This window comes from Parasteatoda tepidariorum, unplaced genomic scaffold, assembly GCF_043381705.1.
Source record: "Parasteatoda tepidariorum isolate YZ-2023 unplaced genomic scaffold, CAS_Ptep_4.0 HiC_scaffold_1015, whole genome shotgun sequence".
Lineage (NCBI taxonomy): Eukaryota > Metazoa > Arthropoda > Arachnida > Araneae > Theridiidae > Parasteatoda > Parasteatoda tepidariorum.
This window is the reverse complement of record NW_027261307.1, coordinates 1-24,886: the sequence shown is the minus strand read 5'-3', so window position 1 is coordinate 24,886 and position 24,886 is coordinate 1. Positions and strand designations below refer to the sequence as shown.

General features: G+C 30.9%; 1 protein-coding gene and 1 long non-coding RNA gene across 5 annotated transcripts; one reads left to right on the top strand and one right to left on the bottom strand.

Annotated features, from left to right (window-relative positions):
• Positions 1-10: 10 nt before the first annotated feature.
• On the top strand, positions 11-2,625 carry LOC122272537 (uncharacterized). Its single transcript, XR_006227122.2, has 2 exons — positions 11-1,433; positions 2,469-2,625. It is a non-coding gene; the product is annotated as an uncharacterized lncRNA (long non-coding RNA).
• On the bottom strand, positions 2,516-22,509 carry LOC107456015 (uncharacterized). 4 transcript variants are annotated; one of them, XM_071188465.1, is made up of 4 exons: positions 8,919-22,509; positions 7,384-7,597; positions 3,477-3,628; positions 2,516-3,126 (listed from the first exon to the last, which is right to left on the bottom strand). In XM_071188465.1, the coding sequence occupies exon 1, from the start codon at positions 21,281-21,283 to the stop codon at positions 18,668-18,670; it is 2,616 nt and encodes an 871-aa protein (XP_071044566.1). In that variant the 5' UTR covers positions 21,284-22,509; the 3' UTR covers positions 2,516-3,126; positions 3,477-3,628; positions 7,384-7,597; positions 8,919-18,667. The 4 variants fall into 4 exon arrangements, 2 of the variants coding, with proteins under 2 accessions (XP_071044566.1, XP_071044565.1); XR_011638416.1 differs by lacking the exons at positions 7,384-7,597; positions 8,919-22,509 and adding an exon at positions 5,863-7,358 and having other exon boundaries at positions 3,477-5,417; XR_011638417.1 differs by lacking the exons at positions 7,384-7,597; positions 8,919-22,509 and adding an exon at positions 5,863-7,111.
• Positions 22,510-24,886: the final 2,377 nt, after the last annotated feature.

Below are 24,886 nucleotides of genomic sequence, written 5' to 3'. Positions count from 1 at the left end.
ATGGGCTTAAAAAACAGTAAGATTAAAACAGTGTGGAAAAGTAAATCCGTAACTTAAAACGGCTTTTTACCATATGCGTACAAGTTTTTTCCGTAAAAGTTACAAAGTAAATCCATAGTCACAACGGTATTTACCCAAACAAAACATGTTTTCGACGTAAAAATTATGATAGAAGTCCGTACCTTCAACAGCTTTTGACCATAACAGAACAAGTTTTTCACATAAAATTTACAAAGAAAATCCGCAGTCACAAAGCTGTTTTACCAATCAGGGATAAGTTTTTCCGCAAAAGCAAACAAGAAAATCCATAGCCAATATGAAAACAAGTTTTTTTTAAAATGAACACAAGTTTTATCTGCATGTTTTGAGCTATTTATATGAATGCATTTAATCAGTGAATCAAATCACTTGAACCATTCTTTTTAACAATATCAAAACAAGTTTATTATGTATGTCTTATAGTTTTAAACTATTTGCATAAAAATATTTAATCAGTGAATTTTCCATAGTATAAATTTAATAAAGTTTTTATTTTTAAACTATGTGGAATTATGGATGTTACAATCTGTTTTTTTTTTCTTTTTTTTAAAAAAACAACAAAACACCATATGTTTGCAAAGATCAAGTTGTCATGTTTAAATTGTTTACAAAATTATATGAAATAACTGAAGTTACTAGGTATTGTTTTAAAAAAAGAAAAGATACATGTATAATACACATAATGCAAAGTAAACTGAATGATGAAACACAATTGATAAAATAAATCGTACAAGTTTTTAAGAAAACCATAAATTTACACAAATGTCAATGAAATCATTTAAAATTTATACACACTTATATTTTTACCTAAATGATTTATTTACCACTATTTTGATTCACACATTAAAAACAAATAATGGCATATATAATTAGACACAAAGCAAATTTAACTAAGTGATAATACATAATTTATAAAATAAATCATTTAAGAGTTTTTAAGAAAACCAAAAATATCAATAAAATCGCTTAAAAGTTACACATTTATATTTTTACTTAAATGGTTTGTTTACCGCTATTTCGATTCACACATTAAAGTCTAATGAACCATTAATTCATCTTATCTCAGAACAATAATTTTATTTAATTCAGAATAAAGCAATTTAAACATTATTTCAAACAAATTAGTGCCCTACTTTTTAAGTAAATGGAACTATTTTGCAGTTTTTTGATCAGTGGAGTTGTGTAATGCTAGAAGATGATATCGCGCAGCTCACTCTCTTAAATTTTAATCAATAACAGTTGAATATTTTTTTAACATTTGATAATAAATTTTGACTTTCACCTCTTCCTTTGAAGATCAGAGTGGTCTGTTCAAAATCTTTTAACAGAAACTTATTAATTATTAGGTACTTTTCAATTTAAAAAAAAAGCGGTTTATCTCACATTGATTAAAAGTAGTATATAGGGGGGGCTACAGGACACTTTTGCCCTTCCCTATATACTACTATTAATTTCCTATTTTTTATTTTAAAAAAATTTAAAATAGACCTATATTTTACATTTTTATANATTGAGGAAAATATACCCGTGTATTTCTACGAATAACACTATCCTTTATAAAAACAGAAAAATGAATATATTTTATTTTTTACCTTTGAATAAACTCCAGGGTTCTACAAGCCATCTCAGCGTACTCAATGCTTAAAATGTAGTATGCAGCAAACATTTTTGCCACTTTGAATTTCTTCATTTGACCTTATTGTCGACTGCAACCATGTAGGAGTTCGCAAAAAAATCATCACCTGAAAGTTGAGCAGAAATTAATAATGCAATTATATTATCAAAAATGATTACTTTAAAGCTAAAAATGAAATATATATTTTAGAAAATAATTGTAATAAGCTCGTATAATAATACATAGTTCACTTATTTATTGCTGAGTGATGGTGAAAAGATTGCATTTATATTAAGCATTCTGCTTTTAATTTGAACCAATTGCTTAACCTAAATATAAAATTTTTTAATTAATGCCGTCACTTCTGTAACCGCACAAGTTCAACTTTTACTATCCATTAAAAGCTTTTTTATAGTGGTGTTGCCATCCGACATACTTTTAAATGATTGAGTTTTTAATAAATGCCACATGAAGGCTTGGCCGAGTCGGGCGCCTTTGCGCTCCACTCTCTGGGGGGCGGGGGGGATATGTCGCGGCGGCGAGTTCGATTTTTTTTGGGGTTGGGTGTAAACTAAAACTTATAGTTACACTTAGTTTAATTACAAATGTCATCAAGTTTTATTTTAAACTGTTACAACTACAAGGCGCATCCAGAAAGTAAGTTTCCCAAATTTAAAAAAAAAAAAAAAGAACTCACACTTTCAGGAACATATTTTTTGGCAACAAGTACAGCAATTTTTCAACATAGACGGCACTACAATTGAGACACTTGTCGTATCGTTCCTGTAGCCCCCCCTATATACTACTATTAAAGCCTCATTTGTTTCTATTTCTATGTAAAAATGATCAATAAACTTAAACTTTCTTTTTTTTTACTTCTTCCGTAAAACATAAAAGGAAGAATAGAATTAAAAGAAAAAAATGATTTCATTTCATTATTGCTTTATTTTGCTCTTACCATTTTACACTACTTAAGAAAGGTAACAATAAAAATCACTAATTTGCATGTATTTTTAAAGTAGGTACAGGAATTTATAAAATTTGTCAAATGATAAAAGTACACCCCTTTTTTTTTTACTGATTTCATTACATAAATTATTCCTTTTTCCCCCGGTTTGTTGTAATTTTATGCAGCTTTATACTAACAATCAATTTACAAATGCTACCAATCATTTTAGCAAAACTATAAACGCTTATAACTTTTAAACCCTTTTACTGATTCCAGTATAACTGATACTTTTGAAATTAGTATTAAAAATAGAATTACGAGGAAATAAGAAAAGAATAAAGAAGATTAAAATAAAAATACAAATAAATACAGTATAAAATCACGATTAACACCATTTAAAGTCCATTAGCTTTTTTAACAACTATAAAACTTATGGATATACGGTTCTTTTTTTTCGTTTTTACGTTCTTTACTATCCATTAAAGCCTTCGATCCTTTATCGGGGTTCACCTTTAGGAAACACCTGCACATTAAATGAATATTCATTTTGTTAATTAAGTTCAGATTAAAAATTATTAATAAAAAAGTCAAGAACTTTTATTATTTGCTTGGTAGTATGCTTTTTGGAATTTTTTTATCCCTACAAAATTTAGCAATTTCAGTCTTTAGACAAACTAAAATAATTTTTATTTTAATTTCCTTCAGTATATAATGTTTCATCCACTACTACTATGCTTTCAATAAATAAAAAAGTTACTCAAAGTAAATATAATAATTTAAAAAGATTTACATTGAGGAAAATATACCTGTGTATTTCTACGAATAACACTATCCTTTATAAAAACAGAAAAATGAATATATTTTATTTTTTACCTTTGAATAAACTCCAGGGTTCCACAAGCCATCTCAGCATACTCAATGCTTAAAATGTAGTATGCAGCAAACATTTTTGCCACTTTGAATTTCCTCAATTATGACATTATTGTCGACTGCAACCATGTAGGAGTTCGCAAAAAAATCATCGCCTGAAAGTTGAGCAGAAATTAATAATGCAATTATATTATCAAAAATGACTATTTTAAAGCTAAAAATGAAATATATATTTTAGAAAATAATTGTAATAAACTCGTATAATAATACATAGTTCAATTATTTATTGCTGAGTGACGGCGAAAAAATTGCATTTATATTAAGCATTCTGCTTTTAATTTGAACCAATTGCTTAACCTATATATAAAATTTTTTAATTAATGCCGTAACTAACTTACCGTTTTTAATTAATTCCGTAAAACTGTTACAACTACAAGGTGCATCCAGAAAGTAAGTTTCCTGAATTTTTTAAAAAAAAATAGCTCAGACTTTCAAGAACATATTCATTGGCAACAAGTACAGCAATGTTTCAGCTATTTTTCAACATAGACGCCAATACAATTGAGACACTTGTCGTATCGTGGGATCAACTTTTGTATCCCTCTGTCGCAGCATTCTGCCACCTGTGAATGGAACCAGCGTGTGACAGACGTCTACCGTTACTGTGAAACACTCCGGAAATTGTGACGTGCCGTTCAAAACAAGAGTCGTGGAATGCCTACTGCAGGTGTTGCACTCCTCCATGACAATGCTTGCCCACATACGACACGAGACTCAGCAGCTGTTTTGACGGAATTTGGCTGGGAGTTGTTTGATCATCCATCCTACAGCTCTGATATTGCTTCCAGCGATTTTCACGTTTTCTTACACCTCAAGAAATTCCTGTCCTTCTGTGAGCATTTCGGCAACGACGAAAAGCTGAAGACGCCTGTCACACGCTGGTTCCATTCACAGGCGGCAGAGTTCTGCGACAGAGAGATACAAAAGTTGATCCCACGATACGGCAGACGTCTCGATTCTTGTGATGGATATGTTGAAAAATAGCTGAAACATTGCTTTACTTTTTGCCAATAAATATGTTCCTGAAAATGTGAGTTCTTTTTTTTATAAATTAGGGAAACTTACTTTCTGGATGTGCCTTGTATATTATTTGCAATAAAATTATGTTGGCATTGTGTTTCTGTGAAAACTAATGAGCCTCTAACATAGATGCAAGATATATCCTTTTATATTAGTAAGAAATACCTTCACTATAAGTAGAGGTAAGCAGAATAAGCCTGACAATTACAATAATCCTGATGCTTTGATTTTAGCTGCCTTTTCTGCATTATTTAGAAGTTATATGTAATTAAGACTTTACTTGCATACTCTTTCTGATAATACTCTCAAGCTATATGTCAATGTGGTGTCGACCATTGAAACTTTATTGGTGCTATTATATGGTACCCTAATATATCTTAATAGTTTAAGCTAGTCTTATTAATCATTGATTTAAAAAAATAAGCAGTTCAATAAGAATAATTAAGAACCTCCAATCATGAAATTTAACCAACATATTTTCTTGACAAACTACATAAATTTTGCTTTCGTTAAGAAACAGCTAGGTTGTTATGAATTTTATGAAGCTCTTTCATTTTAAAACTAAGGAAAATGCAGATCAGATAACTTTAACTGATTTATATAATTATTTCATCACAGTTAAACACACTTATCAACAAGCATGTTATAATATTTGAGATATAATTAAAAATTCAGTTTCATTTAGAATAAGATAGTTCAAATTTTAAATGATTAACTTAATTTTTCGAAACTTATTTCAGTATATATATTTTTTAAATTAAACGTACTACACGTTAAAATTTTATTATACTTACTAGAAGAAATTGGACATGGAGTACTAGGCATTATGCCTAGATTTTTGACCTTTATGGCAGGTAAGGAGCTCTTAAAATAACAAATGGCTATATTTTAATTGAAGAATTTTGATAACAGTATGGATTTGATGAAATTTTAAATTTTCAGAAAATGTAGAATTCTTAGAACCCAGACTTAAAAGTATAATAATTAAAAGATTAATTTAACAAAAAATGTCATTATCTTGCAAGGAAGTTAAATTTAATTAAACATAGAATTTCATAATTTTGGTTATGTTTCATAAATTTTATTTATTCTCTAGTTTATAAATTCTATATTTAACCTACAATCAGTGTTAAAAAAATCAAATTTATAAGATATTAAAAAGCTGAAAGTGTAATTTCTGGAAGTCACATGTAGATGCAGTCTGAAACCATTTTTTAAAATAGGTAAGTGTTTTAAAACGACCAAAAGTATCTTTATGGGAAAGTGATAAATCAGTTATAAATAGTACTACTTAGAACCTTCATACTACCTCTAATCACTTACTGCTGTGAACAATTTATGACGGCAACAATTTGACAAACCATAAATCTATTACAGCTACTGTTGAAGAAAAATCATTGCTTTTATATGAGAAGCTGATTAGAATGGGTGATCCTTATTGGATGAATTACACAAATTGCATCAGAAATTTGAAAATTCAGCTTTTTTTCAATTTGTTCAAATTATCCGTAAAGAATATGAGTTATCTGATGATATTCAGGAAATAACAAAGCCAGTAAATCCTCTGAAGATTGTAGAGATTGAATCAAGTTTATATCTTAGAGACAAGAAAAAATACTTCTCCAGCTGTGCTGAGATGTTATGCCCTTGAAACAATTTACATGACACATCCGGATTCTCAGATTTACACAAAAATAATTAAAAAATTACATTTACACAATATGAATTACAAAATTACATACACACAATATGAATTACAAAATTACATACACACAAAATAAACTACAAAATTACATTCAAACAAAAGAGTTACAAAAATACACTCAAACAAAATAAATTACAAAATTACATTCATACAAAATTAGTTATAAAGTTACATGCACACAAAATGTATTACAATTAAAAATAAATTATTGATAGTAACACAAAATTACAAAGTTACATTCAAAAAATTAGTTACAAAATTACGTTCACACAATATGTGTTACAAAGTTGCATCAGCAAAAAATGAGTAAAAGTTACATTCACACAAAATGAATTACAAAATTACATACACACAAAATGAGTTATAAAACTATATTCACACAAAATGAGTAACTAAATTACATTGACGCAAAATAAGTTACAGAATTATATTCACGAAAAATGAATCACAAAATTACATTCAAATGAATTACAAAATTACGTTCTAACAAAAGGAATTACAAAATTACATTCTCACAAAATTAATTACAAAATTACAGTCACACAAAAGTTGCTGTGTACAGCACATTTATTGAATTTCGAGTGACTATGAATATAAAACATCCCTTACATCCCAAATCAAGAAATTCTCTTTAATTCACAACTCAAGAAGTATTTATGGGATTTCTCTGGTCCCATATCTCAAAACTAAACTCATCCACTTAATGCAAAGTTAAAAGTGAAAAAAAAAATAAAAGAATTCTAAAGTAAATTATCAAACAGCAGTCGTCTCCATGGCACCGCATGCAATGACGACGCATGCGCAGTGTTTACTATTGCTCTTGAACACAGTTGAAAAGTGTGATGACGTGCAAATAAGGTCCTCAATCCCAAAACACCCATTTTGCTAATGGGTAATAAAACATTTTAAAATTTAGTGGCAAATAGTAAATAGCATAGGATGGCTGAAATGTAAAAAAAAAAACAACAAAGGAACAGAAAGAAAGCACAAAAAAAAGCTCAGTAAAAACTCATTTAAAGAATCAGTTAATAAAAGTTACTAAGTAAAAATGCAGCCTCGTTAAAAGTAAAAAGCAGTAGTAGGAGCAGGAATTTACAATAACATTTAAAAATAAAAAGGGGATACCTGCAAGTGACGTTGTGTGCTTGGTTGTTGAATCGTGCCATTTGTTTACGTTAGCAACTGTCTCATTTTATTTCGAGTAAGCAAAGTCATATTCTAAATGACTATAGTCATATGACTATAGTCATATGACATATTCTAAATGTTATCACAAAGATTCTGGCCCAAATATTCCAATTCTTTCACTATATATTTACACAGAGACAAAACACGACATCTGCGACATAAACAAATTAATTATACATCATAGTTGCCAGGTACATAAAACAAAAATATATTACGGTTGCAATAAAATACATAAACAAGTAATAAATCTAAGTTAAGTAAAAGAAGTAGACGAGAAAGAATGATTTTTCAATGAATTCGATGTGCGATACTGCTCTATATTTAATTAACATTCTAACTCATGTAGAGAAACTTAGCTTGACTTTCATATGCCATTTTGATGATAAAGATTAGCTGGCGATGACGTCATGTGCGACTTCTTGAAGTACAAATACCCACTTAAAGATTAAAAGAAAAAGGTAAAACGAACGAATTTATGAATGTGATCATATTTAGGTCCACATAAGAATAAGATTGAGTTCTGCTCATTTTTCAATGTCAGCTTCAAAACTATGTCGAACTCAAAAACTAATGGGAAATCGAGAACACAGCTTGAGTTCCTAAGTATTTAAGAAATATCCATGAGGACATTGAAAAAATATAAAAACGTTGACCATAAATCAAAAATAAATATGACACAGATGCATACACACAGAAACAGGTACGTATAAATTAGAAACACAACACCGATATGTATGCGACACCGTAAACTAATTCACCGTAATACATATGACAGCAATACACATGAATTGTCAATACTTTTCTGCTATAGGATTTATGAATCCAAAATCACCATCTCGTAGAAATAACGCTTGTTTCTGTTTTTCACTGATTACTCGAAATATACACAGGTGCATCAAATACAATAATATCGCGATCATTAATGATAATGATACACATTGAATACAGAAGTGTTTCGATCATAATTTATAAAAATCATGTATCCAAATCCTAGTGTTCAATCGTAGTCTAGATTAAGCTTTCTGTTACTTTAATAGGGGGATACGTTAAACCTTATTGGTGTTGTTATAGTTTATTTATGGGCTATTGGCGACGGTCTGGGAAACATCTCTGAGAATGATCAGCAAGACATGCCTTCACAATTTTGATTCTCTGCAGAGGGGATGGTACCTTCGCTTCGTTAACCCGACGGCCTAAGCCCGAAGTCGAGCAATTTACAGTAGAACAGTTTAACGAGGAATGATATCGCTCATCCTCGGTCTCTAAGCAGGCTGATGAGTGTTCTACTCGGAACTGTGTCTGTCCAACCAGTCCACTGCGGGACACCTTATGGTCGGTAAGTATCAACTTTGCATGCATGATGTTCCAATTCTCGAGAAGATAATTTTCATCATTGGAAAAGGTATTATGTGGTATTATTGGAAAGGTATTATGTCATTGGAAAGGTAATATGTTTAAATAAAAGATCTTACCTTTTTTTCTTGGATGAGTGTTTTCTTTCCAATATCAGGGATTGTGCTATTTTCTTAGAGAATTTTTATAAATCACAAGCACCTAAATCTCTCATAAGAAACTTTATTCGATTTTATAAATTAAAAAAGATATTTTTATTAATAACATTGAAATGCGAAGCACATAGACGAACAAAATTATAAGAAAACAAACAGAGCAAACCTCTCACATCGTTGTAAAGCTAGCTGAAATCGCTCACGAGTAAAAGTGTTCTTTTAAGTTACTATTTATTCTCGGTTTTCCGACACATGATATTAAGGTTGGACTAGAACTTTGAGAGCCTCTGAATCTTCAAATCGGCTTCAAATGATTTTCTAATTTAATAGTGGACGCCACTTCAGATCGATCCACTTTACAACCCCCGAGATTGCTTGTCTCTAATGACTTTATTACCATTAAAAGTCGATATTTTTCATAAAAAACAACAATCATTTTGCTTTATAAAATATGCAAGTTTTATACTTCTAGAGAGGAACATTTAGTTAATATGTTAATAGTAGCAAAATGAAAGATTAACATAGGATGCTTGAAGGATAGGATTTATATGTTTGAGGATAAATCAGCAATACTTGAAATATTTAAACTTATAAATACAAGACATTTAATTCAATAAGAAGAAATAATATATGAGATAAGACTTGTTAATGATAAAAAACAATAGATCAATGTAACGGATACTTTTTTTATTTCATTACTAGGCAGACTTATTAATTCACTGTCGCCTCTAATCGAAAACAAAAATCTATTTATAACTTTTTAGTCCAAATTTCCAACGGCTAAATGTTTCGGTTGCATGGTTGTAATAATTCTCATAAATTTGTTGGCGACTCGTGATCGCCAAGGTATTCTTTTAAACCCATATTGATATGCTGGTTGGCTTTGGTTTGGCTATGATATATTATGATAAATCGCCAAATTATGGATCTCCTATCCATACTTTCTATGTCCGTTGAGAATAATTATATTCACTTGGAATTCAAAATTTGTGGTGACTAGGAGTCCCCTTTGGGGCGCTCATGTCTCAGTCATCCTAACGGTTTAAAAAGATATGCAATCGTAGTGAAATGCTAACAAACAAAAACTTCTTGATGTGGAAGTTATATTTACTTGATCCCTTCAAGGGATTTATTTTTGATAATTGGTAATTATTATGATGATTTGTATTGATGGCCATTCTCTATAATCTTCAATAAATATTGTTTAATAAACTGGATCTTCATATTCACGATTCATATTAATTTCCTGGAGACTTTCATTTTGTTTCATCCATTTACTTTTTTTAACGGCCAATACGAACAATAATGAATTAAGATGAATTTCACTATACGAATATTGGCGGCTAATGGCGGAGGACCAAACCTCCCCCACAACATTGAACGTTGCGCTTGATCGAAACTGAGTAGCAACAGCACGACGAGGTGGTTAATGTCGCAGTCACAAATAGCAAGTAAACTGTTCAGTGTGAGCCATCCATCGAAGTAGGCATGTTCAAATCGTAGTGGGCGTTTCTGCCAAGGTAGGCGTGTTCACATCGCATCGGAAGGTCACAAATGCGAGGAGAGTTGTTACCGACCATGTCAACCGTCATCTATGAAAAGGTCCCCCAACATAGAATCAAGTTAACATGTCTTATATACTAGCGAATTGGAATTATATTTTTGTAGTGGTAAATACATTACAAGGACATTGAAAAGATATAAAAACGTTGATCATAAATTAAAAATAAATATGACACAGATGCAAGCACACAAAAACAGGTAGAAATTACAGGTAGAAAACACAAATTAGAAACACAACACCGATATTTATGTAACACTGTAAAATAATTCATCGCAATACATATGACACCGTGAGTTACATATATGGGGCAAAGGACGCCTAAAAATTTACCGGTAATTCAAAGAACCTTTTAATGACGAACAGAATTAGAAAAAATGAAGGTTTTACAGTGCAATTCAGCGCAAAAGAAAATAAACCACATAAAATTTGAAGCAAAATTCGTCAATCTATGTGTAGGAATTTATTTTTTCTAAGCCACCATCATTTCTATGCAACGGGGCCATCATTTCTACGCAACAACGACGCAGCTAAGTCCGCGAGATCAAAATTAACACTACGAAACAAACATCACATGCAGCAAAAATATGGGGTAGTTTGAGAAAAAAAATTAACACAACGCTTGTACAAATATTTTTAGAATTTTCTGATATACAACAGAAAACATTGTTCTTAAGTTTTTTTTTTGCTAGCTTAGCTGTTTATTGATGAACTCTCTAACAAATTTCAAAATTTAATATAAAAATATTTTTTTGTTTCCCTAAGCAGAACATAGCAGCCTTAAATTCATATCTCTTTTTATGTTCCTATAACTGGTCTTTCAAATCAGTTAGGAGAGCCATCTGTTGACGAACTTTGTAAAGAAATTTTAAATTTGATGAAAAATACTAATTCGAAATAATTCTCTATTCGCACAACTGAATTAGCATTAAATTTTACTCAAAATTGTTTCAGTATTTATACATCTTCGAGTCGCAAACGAGAAATATCCTACGGGATTCAATCTTAGAGACATTTTTAAGTAAAAATATTACAGTTTATTTAATTGATCTAAAGTTCGGAAGCTGTTACCATGCATAGCAAATTGGCAAATTTTTTATGTTGATCCGTATGAATACGTAATCAAGTGCTCTTCGCATGGATAACAGGACAGATTAAAAGTTGTAATATTGTTAAGTTCAAAACTGTGTTTCTATCAATTTTTTATTTGTTTTTACTTCAGATATTAAAAAAATAATATTAAGCTAGTCCCTTTAAATATAATATTTTAAAACTTATAAATTCTTTGCATTACGATTGATTCATGTGTTGGACAGTAGAATTTGGTACTGATTTGAATCAACAGTTGTTTCTATCGAAATAAATTAAAATTATAATGGATAATTGTTTTTTAAATTTCAGTTTGTTTTGTTTCACTATGATATGCCATAAGTTAAACATTTCTTGTAAAACCTAACGCATTCATTACTAAGGAAGTAAGATTATCCAATTGAAGAAAACATTTCTTTTGGAGTTACTTAAAATTTACCATAGTTTAAAGTATCTATAGCAATTAACAACGTATGCAATGTAATTATATGAAAGCTATAATAAGTTTAATTATTTACTTATTATAATTTTCGTATAGTTCATTAATGAGAAAGAATAATAAATTTTTTTCTATCACATTTGATAAAAGAAAAATAGTGGTAGTTAAGCAAACTTATTTTCGATTTTTTTGAAATTTAAAATTTATTTAATGCATTTGATTCGAGTCACATGATTTGCAATTAAGTCGTTTAAGTCATGATACTCCGATCAATGATCCAAATTACTAGATTTGAAATGAGATTTGAATCACTGATCCGAATCACATAATTTGAATAGTGATGTGAATCACTTCATAAGAATCTGATAATCAGATCATTTGATTTGAAACAATGATTTGAATAAATTAATTCGAATTATTGAAGAAAATGACGATTCGAATAATTTATCTGAATCATTTTTATTCGAAAAGCGATTCAAATCACATGAGTTGAATCAGTGATCTGAATCATGTGATTCAAATCACTTATTTGAGTCACTTGATTTGAATAGTGATCCAAATCACTTATAAGAATCAGTGATTTGAGTAACTAATTTCGAATCACTGATCTAAATAATGATTCGAATCACTGATCTTAATTGCATAATTCGAATCACTGATCTTAATTGCATAATTTGAATCATTGTTCCAAATCGCATAATTTGAATCATTGTTCCAAATCGCATAGTCTGAACCCTTGATCCGAATCGCATAATTTGAATCATTGATCCGTTGATCTGAATCTCTTGATTCGAATAGTTTATCTGAATAACATGATTCGAGTAACTGATTAGAATCAAGTGAATTAGAACGAAGATTCAAATTAACCCTTTACCTGCAGAGTAAAATTGACGTGATTCTCTCCCCAGTGCCACCGTTTTTCGCTCAGCTGCGCTTTGTTACGCGTTCTGGTAGGGGAAAAAGATGCACGCTTTGCAATTTAAAAACAGTTTACTTTCACAAGAAAAGAAAAAAAGAGAATTTATAAAACTATGATGTGCCAATCAAGAAGAAAAGTTTGTTAAATAAAGATGACCAGTGTAGATGGACATTTATTTGTTGCCTTGAGTGTGGGGATTCTTCGATCTGACCAAGAGACGAGTAAAACAATGGATACAGTATGTCTGAAAGAGAGAGATGGATGAAGAAATTTGTATCTCAAAGACATTACCTGCTTCATCTACTCAGAAGGGTATCCTTTAAGAACGAAAATCATACTAATGGAGTTTTAGTTAAAACATGTGTCTAATACACATCTAAACATTTCATAGCTTGTTCAATCGTAGCCTATATTAAATTTAATGTTGCTTTAATAGGGGAAATTTTATTGGTGTTGTTGTAGTTAATTTATGGGCTATTGGCGACGGATCTGGGAAACATCTCTGAGGATGATCAGCAAGACATGCCTTCACAGTTTTGATTCTCTGCAGAGGGAATGGCACCTCCCCTTCGGTAACCAGACGACCTGCACCCGAAGTCGAGAACTTTACGGTAGAACAGCTTAACGAGGACTGATATGGCGCATCCTCGGTCTCTAAGCAGAGTGATCAAGGTGGTCACCCTACCCGCAGCCAGTGATGCTTGACTTCGGTGTTCTACGCGGAACTCTGTAAAACCAGTCCACTGCGGGACACTTTATGGTCGGAAAGCATCAACTTTGAATGCATGATGTTCCAACTTCACGAAAAGGTAATTTTCACCATTAGAAAAGGTAAATAAAAGACCTTACCTTTATTTGGATGAGTGTCTTCTTTCCGATATCAGGGATTAGGCTGTGTTCTTATAGAGAATTTATATAAATTACAAGCACCTAAATCTTTCATAAGAAACTCTACTCGATTTTATAAATGAAAAAAGATATTTTAATTAATAACATTTAAATGTAAAGCACATAGACGAACAAAACTAAAAGAAAACAAACAGAGCAATTCAAAATAACGTCTTTGCTTTCACATTGTTGTAAAGCTAGCTGAAATCATTTACGAGTAATACTGTTCTAAGTTACTTTTTATTCTCGGTTTTCCGACACATGATATTAAGGGTCAACTTGAACGGTGAGAGTCTCTGAACCTTTAAAATTGGCTACATATGATTTTCTAATGTAATAGTGGACACCACTTCAGATCGATCCGCTCTACAACCCCCGAGATAGCTTGTCTCTAACGATTTTTTTTAACATTAAAAGTCGATTTTTTTTTCATAAAAAACTACTATCATTTTGTTCATAAAATGTGCAAGTTTTATATTTCTAGAGAGGAACATTTTGTTAATATGTTAATCATTGCATAATGAAAGATTAACATAGGATTTATATGTTTGAAGGATAGGGCTTATATGCCCTTATATGTTTGAGGATAAATCAGCAATATTTGAAAAAAAAAATTTAAACTTAGAAATACAAAACACGTTTGATTCAATAAAAAATAATAATTGATGAGAAGACATTTTACTTGTTAATGATGAAAAACGATAATCTTACATCACTCTAACAGCTCAAATTGGAAGCTGTTTTATTATCCAGGGTTTTATTTTTCTACAGGCAGCATTATTAGAATTTCGATGTATATGTTAGCATTTATAACTAGTAACATCTAATCTTATTTATTCATTTTTTTTCATATTTACATTTATTCATATTCACTTTAGACATGAAGTAAAGCACGAGTTTATAAAATGAAAATCGCACAAGAGATGAATTAAGTTTTCTACAACTATAGATAAGCAATCATTATTTGAAGCAAGAAAGGTGAAAAATCGCGATTAAAGTGATTAGAATTGCTACAACTTGCTACAAATGAATTGGACAAAACAAGAAGAATAAAATTCGGGATTATTAAAGACTGCTTTCCTTTCCACGTGATTTTTAAAAACTTATTTATCGTAATTCGTTTAAAAATTTCTTTATTGTTTTCGTTAATATTTATTATTTACAATGTGTTATGATTTTAAAAAACAAGAAGAATAAAATTCGGGATATTTAAATAGCTTTCTTTTACATGCTATTATTTTTAAATATTTCTTTAATGTAATTAAAATATCAATATTGTAGATTTATTTCGTAATATTTTAAATCCCTTTTGCTCTCAGCACTTTATAAACATAAAGTAAATTAAATATAGAATTCCTTTAGAAATTTTTTTAGTGTGCGTCGACGTTCAGGTATATATGAACTCGCTCAATAAACAGAAATAGCGGACTGTATAATTATGCACAATATTTATTTATTATTATTTGGAAGAGAGCTTTTTTGTAGCTCGTTACAACTCTCCTTCCACACACACACTCTCTCTCTCTAAGTGTTACAAGTTATACTAGGTGGCGCTACAAATCCGTGCGGATACAGTGTGTTTAGTATTAAAATTTATTTATTGATTATTTGCAGCCAAATTAGTAAATTAGTGTGATTTAATGCAGCCTGCAGCCACATGCTAGAAACTGACAAAGACGAAGAACAGCATTCTTTTTGTCACTAATTTTTTAATATTAATTTATTAGCAATTTAATTGCAAATTGGTTGTTTCATAATTGCGAGATCTACAATTTTTTTTTTTTTTTTTTTGAATTCTTGACAATGTAGAGAAACTACACATAGGTAGTCTTAAAGTACCATTTTAAAAAACAAACTTGTTAAAAATTGACGCAAACCTTTAATTACAGTAAATGTAGCATAAAAATATTTAAAAGCAAACTTTTTAATACATTTTAAAAGTGTTCGCTTTTCGTTCCATACCATTTTTCACTTGCAATAATAAAATTGTATATTAATTATAACAATAAATTTATTAACTCAAAAGACACTTATTTTTTGTAAGAATTGCATAAAATTTCGTAAGCTTAGCTCACATATAATGAAAATACGGAAAATCGTGTAATAAAAACTTTTGTTACACGATTTTTTTCCTAAAACATCAAACATATTCAATAAAATAAAAGTTTTAGGAGCAATTTTTCATTAACAACAAGCACGTTAAAAATAGACAACAACAAAAATCCATTAAACTTGAAGAAAACATACGTTTTTAAAGTAGTTCTTTCCAGTGCCGTAACTTCACCCTTCGGGGCCCTGGGGCTCAAATTTTTGCCGGGGCCTTTTCTAAAACTCTTTGTACTCCATCTCTAATCGTCATTTTAGCTATTTATGTATCATGTTGATTAATATATTTATGAAAATAAGCCACTTGTTCACATAGATATGGGATTACAAAATATTGTAGGTTGTAAAATTAACACTAGAATGTAAAATGTTATATTTAAAAAAATTAATTTTTAATTACAAAAGACAAATAAGACATCTAAAAATAATTACAAAACACATACTAAATACAGATTTTAAATGTATTTAATGGTTCTAATTTGGTAGATAGATTTATACACTTAAGTTTGCTGAGAATGATTATAATACATCAGTTTGCATTAAAATAAATGTCTAGAAAAAAGATTTAATATTTAAAATTTTAGATTAGTTTCAGTTTTTGAAAAATATTTAAAGTAAATTGTGAAATAGATTTCATAGTAATAAAATTTTTTAAAAAAGGGGAAATGAAAAAAAAATTTATAAAATAAAAAAAAGTCATAAAATTTATATTTATAATTATTAGTACAAAATATAAATCCATCCATAATTTGAAACACAGTCCACTAAATTTGCTAATCTATTATTAATTAATAAAAATTAAATAATAAATTATAGCAATTTTAAAATTACTGAACATAAATCTTTCTAAAGATTTCTAAAATCTGAAATAAAAAATTTCAAAACTTAAAATTTATTTCTCCTGGCCTTTGTTGCCGCAAATTCATCAATTATATCGCTGAAATCAATATTTCGTGTTTTTTCGTTTTCAATAGACAGTAGAGCAAATCCATTCAATCGATCCTGTCCCATCGAACTTCTCAATAAATAACTTTTATAAGTTTCAATTTCAATTTTGAGGAAGTATAACAACAAGTATAATCTCTACACACTGTCACGAAGTGCATAATACATCCTTAATCCATTATAGTGATTTTTGTTAGTAACTGACAATTTTTAATGTTTTTTCTTTTCTTATTTCAAATTTTATTGTAGTAATCTAAATGTAAATACTCGAAGTCATTAACTTCTCTGTTAATTTCTTAATTCAATGAGATTTTCATACAAATATTTCTTTCAATTTTAGTTCAAATGGGCGAACAATTAATTATCTCATACACATTTTATAGCTAAGCAATTGCATTTAAAAGAGATGTTTAACAACTACTTATATTTTAGACTTTCCTTTCCTCCTAAACCAGTCGTTTATCATCATATAGGTCGGTCATTTTAGATATAAAATAAAGTTTCAGAACTTCCAAGTGTAAAAGTCATTTTTTTTCAAGTGTTACATTAGAATACTAGGAATAAGCGTAACAAGAAATTTTTATGATATAGTATAGTATAGTTACGTTAGAATTTTCTTTCAAATGTTAAAGGGTAGGATATATTAATTTTAAGACATTATTGATGTTTGTGGTCACTCTAATCGATAGCTCAAAATGTCTTTTTCGTAAATAACAACACTGGTTTGGACTGTAGGACACTTTATTTTAAATACTCACGGACTACGTCCGCCATTTATGAAGTTCTCAAGGTATATAAAAAAAGTCTCTCACAAAGGGGTGGCGCGGCAGTCGCACATGCGCGAACATGCAATGTTTCAACATTCAATTAATATGTAATTTAACAAAGCACAATTTGCATTATTTAAAAAATCTTTACAAAGCATTTAGATGATAATTAGTAACACTGATACAAATAAGAAAAAACAAATTAATGATACTTTACACTGCAACCGATCTTATCATACAACAAATATTCAATTCAAAATAAAATTAAACATGAGAATATTTTTATGATACAGGTAACAAGCATATTTGAGAAATAGAGCTCTTAAGGGTCCCGTGCTGGGTTTTCACTTCTACAACTCTGATTTTCTTATCAGTGCCGTAAACCACTTTAATTATTCTCCCCATTAACCATTTATTAGCTGGTAAATTATCCTCAATAATTAAGACTAGACTACCGATTTTGACATTGTCCTTTTCGAATCTCCATTTGCCACGTTGCTGCAGTTCACTAAGGTAGCTTCATTGCCACTTTCTCCAAATTAATTGTACTAATTTGGTTATTCTTTGCCACCTGGATAACCTATTTTCCTTTAAATTTGTCAAATCCGGTTCAATTATGGCGTTCATTGTTCTCCCTATCAGGAAATGCGCAGGAGTTAAAACTTCTAAGTCGGTTTCATCCGCGGATAGTGGAGTTATCGGTCTACTATTAAAAATGCTTTCAATTTGAGTGCTATAGTATGCAATTCTTCGTAAGTTAAAGAGGCATTACCTACAGCTCTTTTAAAATGGTATTTAAACGACTTAATTGCTGCCTCCCAGAGACCACCAAAGTTGGGGGCTCTAGGCGGGATAAAGCTCCACTCTATTCCTTCAGCGGATAGATAGTTAGCCAAATTTTCATCAGGATTTTTGAATAAATTTAAACATTTTTTTAACTCCTTGTTAGCGCCAACGAAATTCGTCGCGTTGTCTGAAAACAGTTTGGCACATTTGCCTCTACGCGCGATGAATCTCTTCAACGTGGCATTTAGACTCGGATGTCAAATCAGAAACTATCTCTATATGCACTGCTTTAGATACAAAACATATGAATAAGCAAATATACATCTTTAGAGAAATTGCTTTTCTTTGATGTTTACATTTAATGGAAAACGGACCAGTTAGGTCAACACCAGAGCAATTGAATGCGAAATCTGGCACAACTTTTTCTCTAGGTAGATTCCCCATTATTTGCGTAGCAGCAATGGGTTTATTTTTAACACAAACAACACAATTATGAGTAATTCTTCTACATAGAGAACGGCCACATAAGGGCCAAAATTTTTCTCTTACACAGTTTAATAAACCATTTGGACCAATATGCAAATATTTAAGATGATATGTCGAAATAATAACAGAAGTTAAAGGACTATTTTTAGGGAGTATTGCAGGATGTTTTTTAAGAAAATTCAATTCAGTGTTACCTAATCGTCCTCCAACTCTTAAAACTCCATTTGAATCTAAAAGAGGGTTCAAATTTCTTATCTTACTCGTAGGAGACACCTTCTCGTGCAGTTTGAGACTCCGAATTTCTGATCCAAATTCCTCGTTCTGTATTACTCTCAACAGGAACTGCTCGGAGGCGTTGATCTCCTCATTGCTCAGAGGTCCTGAAGCTCCTTCAGTAGGATTTCTGCAATTCTTGGAAAACCTAAAAATATAACTTAATACACGCACTATAGTAAAATAATTATTACTCAAGCCAATTAGTTCATGCAAAAAATTGTTGGACGTTAATGTAAAGGCTTTTAAGGGACCTTCAATGTCTAAGCTTGAAAGCTTTTTAAGTTCACTTTGGAAGACACTCAGTTCTTGCGACACAGGAAAGTTTTGGTTAGGATACTCGTTGTCATAAAGGAAATTAGGGCCTTTCCACCATAATTTTGTCTCTAAAAGTTTCACAGGGTCCAATCCTCGGGATATCAAGTCCGCGGGATTCATCTCGGATGGCACATGATTCCATTGGGACTTAAGCGTCAGTTCTTGTATGAGTGCAATTCTATTTTTCACGAATGTCTTAAGACTCGTTGGCTCCTTTTGAATCCATGCTAGTACAATCATGGAATCAGACCAAAGGTAAACTTTGTCTGTTTGCAATTTTAATGCGGAAAGTATCTTTTTCATTAACTTGGACAACAAGACTGCAGCACAAAGTTCCAGTCTGGGGATACTTAGGGCTTTAAGTGGGGCAACTCTAGATTTGCTAGCAACTAATTTCACATTTATGTCACCTGCAGAGTTGAAAGACTTGCAATAAACAACCGCTCCATAGCAACTCTCCGATGCATCAGCAAATCCATGAAATTCGATTGTTTTAGACTGTTCTATTGTAATGCACCTATCAACTTTAATGTTGTTCACACCTTTCAACGTGGAAATAAATTCGCTCCACTCCTGAAATTCTGCAGCAGGAAGTGGATCACCCCAGTCAATGTTCGATTTCCACAATTTCTGCATAAATATTTTGGCCTTAGCTATGACAGGGCCGGCTATCCCTAGGGGTTCAAAAAGTTTTGCAATGGTGGACAGAACTGACCGCTTGGTAAAGGTGTTGTTCTCATCCACTGATATTTTGAAGGTATAGCAGTCCTCTGATGGTCGCCAAATGACTCCTAAAGTTTTTGTTTCATCGGCGCTCGAAAAGTCATAATCGTTTTTACTTGGCGAAAGCTCCGGATGGCTAGCAGACCATTTATGTAGACTCAAACCGGCTTTATCGAGAATTGAAATCAGTTGCCGCCGTGTCTCCTTCGCTTCATCCAGAGAGGGTGCTGAATACAACACATCATCCATATAGAAGTTGTCACGTAGAAGAGGAGCTGCCAAAGGAAAATTTATCCCCTCGTCAAGAGATAGCTGATTCAAACACCTTGTTGCTAAAAAACTAGCACTCACTGTGTCGTACGTGATAGTTCTCAATTCATAAGCTTTTGTTGGGCCATTCGCATGATCCTTCCAAAGGATTCTTTGAAGACAATGCTGCTTAGGGTTCACCAAAATCATTCTGTACATCATCTTTATATCCGCTTGAAACGCGTATGTGTGCCTTCGAAAGCTAGTCATTATGCTAAATAAGTCTTCCTGTATCACCCCACCATTATACTGGATAGCGTTAAATGAGGTAGCATTATGCGTCAAGCTAGAAGCGTTGAATACTACGCGAAGCTTCGTAGTACTCTTCTCGGGACGATACACGCCATGGTGTGGCATATAATAGGAACTTTCCGGTTCTCCTTCATCTTTAACTTCACTCATGTGACCAAGCCTCTCGTATTCATCAAGAAAGTTTTTGTAAAGTCTCAAATGTTCTTGGTCCTTTGATAACCGATGCCACAGAGAATTCAGCCGTTTAAGAGCAATATCCCTTGACTCGCCTAAACACGAGGGTTCTTCCTTAAGGGGTATAGTTACTACGTATCTACCTTCTTTATTACGGAAATGTGTTTGCTCAAAATGTTCCTCGCAAGAGGTCGTTTCTTTACTTTTCGTTAACCCTACGTCTAAATTTTCAACTTCCCAAAAACTCTTTAATGTCTTGTTTAAATCATCCTCTAAAATTAATCCGCAATGCATGTTGGTTGTACGCGAATCAATTAAACTACCACTCGCTATGTATCCGAAAACGGTATTTTATAGAATTAATTTTGATTCATGTAAACATATTTGTCCCGACCGTAATAATTCATAGAATATCTCCGCGCCTAACAATACGTCAATTTTATCAGGAATGAAAAAGGTTTCGTCAGCTAATCTAACATTAACAGGAACCTTAACTGCTGCATTAAGAAATTTCGACGGCGTAAAATCAATTATTTTTTCAACTACTAAAAAGGTTAATTCCTTTTCAAAACTCTTATCTTTATTTGAAATCGAAGTCCTAACACACCTATTTATATTCATCGTTGAATCATTCAAACAAGAAATTTGTGTGTTCATTTTTTCGTAAGGCAAATTAAGATTTTGTAAACAATTGCGATTAATCAAACATGATTGGGAGCCTGAATCTAGCAAGCACCTAACTTCCTGCCATAAGGAATTTTCATCCTTAATAAAACACTCAGCCGTACTCAAAAGAACAGTTTTTGTGTTCAATTTATTTTTTTCATAACTGGTGGCGACTACAGACATATTTCCATTGGCCCCGTCTTGGGAGGGAGAGGGAGGGGGGATGGAATATTCAAAACTCAACTGTGATTCTTGGTTAACAATAGCGGGTGATTTATTATTTCTGTTTACTCTTGGAAAGTAGATCATTTTATTATGAGGTTTACCGCAAAAGAAATCCTTAAATTTACACGTTTGAAAGGAACATTTGGCGGATAAGCATTTAAAACATAATTTATTACTCTTGACTACTTCTAATTTTTCATTAATGGACATATTTTAAAATTTCGAACACATATACAAGGCATGCTCATTAGATTTACAAATGACACATTTAGGATAATTTATTTCGGATAAAAACACATTAGAAATATTTTTATTAGAACGGAAGTCTCGATTCCTTTGGGAATGATAATTTATATCTTGTTTTGATTTAACCTTGGAAGAAAGATAAATACCGCACTCTCTTCCTAGCTCTTGTGGTTTGAAAAATGATTCTCCCTGCCTTACTGCAATATGAGTCATTAATTCTCGGTCAAGTAGACCAAACATCTTATCCGAAATAATTAACTCACATAATGTTTTAAAATCGCTAACCTTGCTTAATTGGCAATAGTATTCGAATGCTGCACTCAATCGTGAAGCAAACTGAAGATAACTTTCATGAGGCATTTTTTGCATTTTATTAAAATTGTTAATACAGTAGAGAACCGATTATCCGGAACGATCGGGACTATCGCTATTCCGGATAACTGATTTTTCCGGTTTTCTGAATCGCTACAAAAAGCCGTTTTTTTTAGTGTTAAACCCAACTAAAAAAAAATATTTGGAAATACTCTTAAAAATAAGAAAAAACGATGAGGTAATACACTAATGATTATTTCTGAAATGATGGTAAGGTAAACATCTTTCAAAAAAGAAAGAAAAATCCTAAAATCTTATGAGGAAAAAAAAATTTTTTTTTTAATTGCGAGAAAATTCACCGAATTTCGTTCCGGTTTTTTGGTTTTCCGGTTTTCTGAATTCCGGATAACGGGTTCTGTACTGTACATTCTCGAGGTGTTGGTTGAAATTCCTTCAACACGATTTCTTTAAGTTTATCGTAATCTGCTAATTCTTGTTCACTTATATAAATCATTAAATTTTTCGCTTTTTCATCTAACAAATTTAGCAGCATTTCGGATTTTAATTCTTCGGGCACATTCTTCGAGACGGTGCAGCGGCTCTAGCTCGCTAATAGTTTCCGATTTCGAAGAATTGTGCGATTCTTTTCGCGCATTAGATAATTCAATTTCTTTCTATAACTGAGCGAGTTTAATTTTTTCTAACTCTAGTTTTGTTTGGTTCTCTTTCTCTAACTGAGCTAATTTAGTTCTTTCTAACTCATAATTGTTTTTCTTTTCCTCAAGAATATTATCAATCAAACTCTGAACGAAATCACTATCGTTTTTATAAATCTCACTATTTCCAATTAGCTTCTTTATATCAATAACTCTTGCCCCTTCTTCAACTTTTAAACTTAACTCGTCTGCGACGACTTTTAATTCGTCTTTTTTTAGTTTATTAAGGGACATTTTTTAAACACACTTAAAATAACTCAATGTAAATAGACAAGCTGAATAACTCAAAGTAAATTTTGCACAATGAATGAAACAAGTGAAATTGCTCTTACCTCAGAATTTCGGCTTATTTTTTATTGGACTGTAGGACACTTTATTTTAAATACTCACGGACTACGTCCGCCATTTATGAAGTTCTCAAGGTATATAAAAAAGGTCTCTCACAAAGGGGTGGCGCGGCAGTCGCACATGCGCGAACAATTGAAATGAGGAAAATAAAGAAGAAACAAAATATCTCGATTTGACTAAGATTTCTTACATTTTGAGAAACGAACAAACAAACAGTGCTTTTAGAAAAAGATTCTAAGTTTGAATTTTAACGTTTTGTCTGCATATTAAGACATTTTTACGTATTTTCGCTTTTTACATATTCTTGTCATCTAATTTATTGTAACCAAGATTTTAAAAATACGATCACTAGGAAATAAAATTTTCATAATTTATTTTTGGTTATTTCAATAACGTATCATGACTTTCTATCATCTTTAATTAATAAGTTAAAATATTTCTTCATTACATAATTTAAGTTCACATGCATTCCTTCATACATAACAAGCTAGTTAGTTTTAAATGGCTTTTAAATCACTTTTCCTTTTGACGATTATTTATTGATATATGTATGCAAAATTGCTTGATAACATTTGTTTTATCGAATTAAAAAATAAACTTTTGTGATGCAATGCAAATTAATTTACATTTAAAATGTTTCAAGAAAAGCTTGTAGATATTTCTAGAATTAAGCAGTAGATCACGTAAGGAAAAATTCGATCAAAGTTTTAATACATAATTAAATTAGATGTTATTCAAGCTGATAGGATAAATAGTTTTGAAGTTATTATGGTCTTCTTCATAATGAGTGCATTTCAAAGACAGTACTTTTTGTACACACACATGAAAAAAAAGAAACATTTCAACTTTTCAAATATAAGCACTGTTGTTTCGTATTTTGTCTTATTTGGTTCAGTGATTTAAAATACAGACGAAATACTACCTCATTTGTCTGTATAGCATAGCAATGTAAGATAAATAAGTTCTAGTACAAAATGGTATTTGTTGTACAGGGTCCTAAAAATATAGTAATATTTTGAGAAGAATTCATTCATGAATATTTTGCCTATCGAAACTTCTGAACAGACAAAATAACAAATAAATATATGTATTTATGATGTCATGTTATTATATATGATAAAAAATTATGACAAGAAACTAATATTTAATATTCCAAAAAGGTTTTTTCTTATTTTTCCAAATCGAAAAATAAGAAGAAAACCTTTTTAATGGTTTGTCATGGCAATGATTTTTATCTGATTTGGATTTCTATATTGAAAAATACAATAGCTTTGAACAAAATATTTTAATGAATATCTTAAATACATGGTTGCAGAGAAAATCATATTCACAATGGAAATAAAAATAATAAGTCACAAAACTAGAAAGAAAAAAAAGTAGAAAC

Excerpts from the sequence above, each read along its gene's own strand:
- LOC107456015 (XM_071188464.1), bottom strand. The coding sequence starts at position 21,283 with ATGCATTGCGGATTAATTTTAGAGGATGATTTAAACAAGACATTAAAG.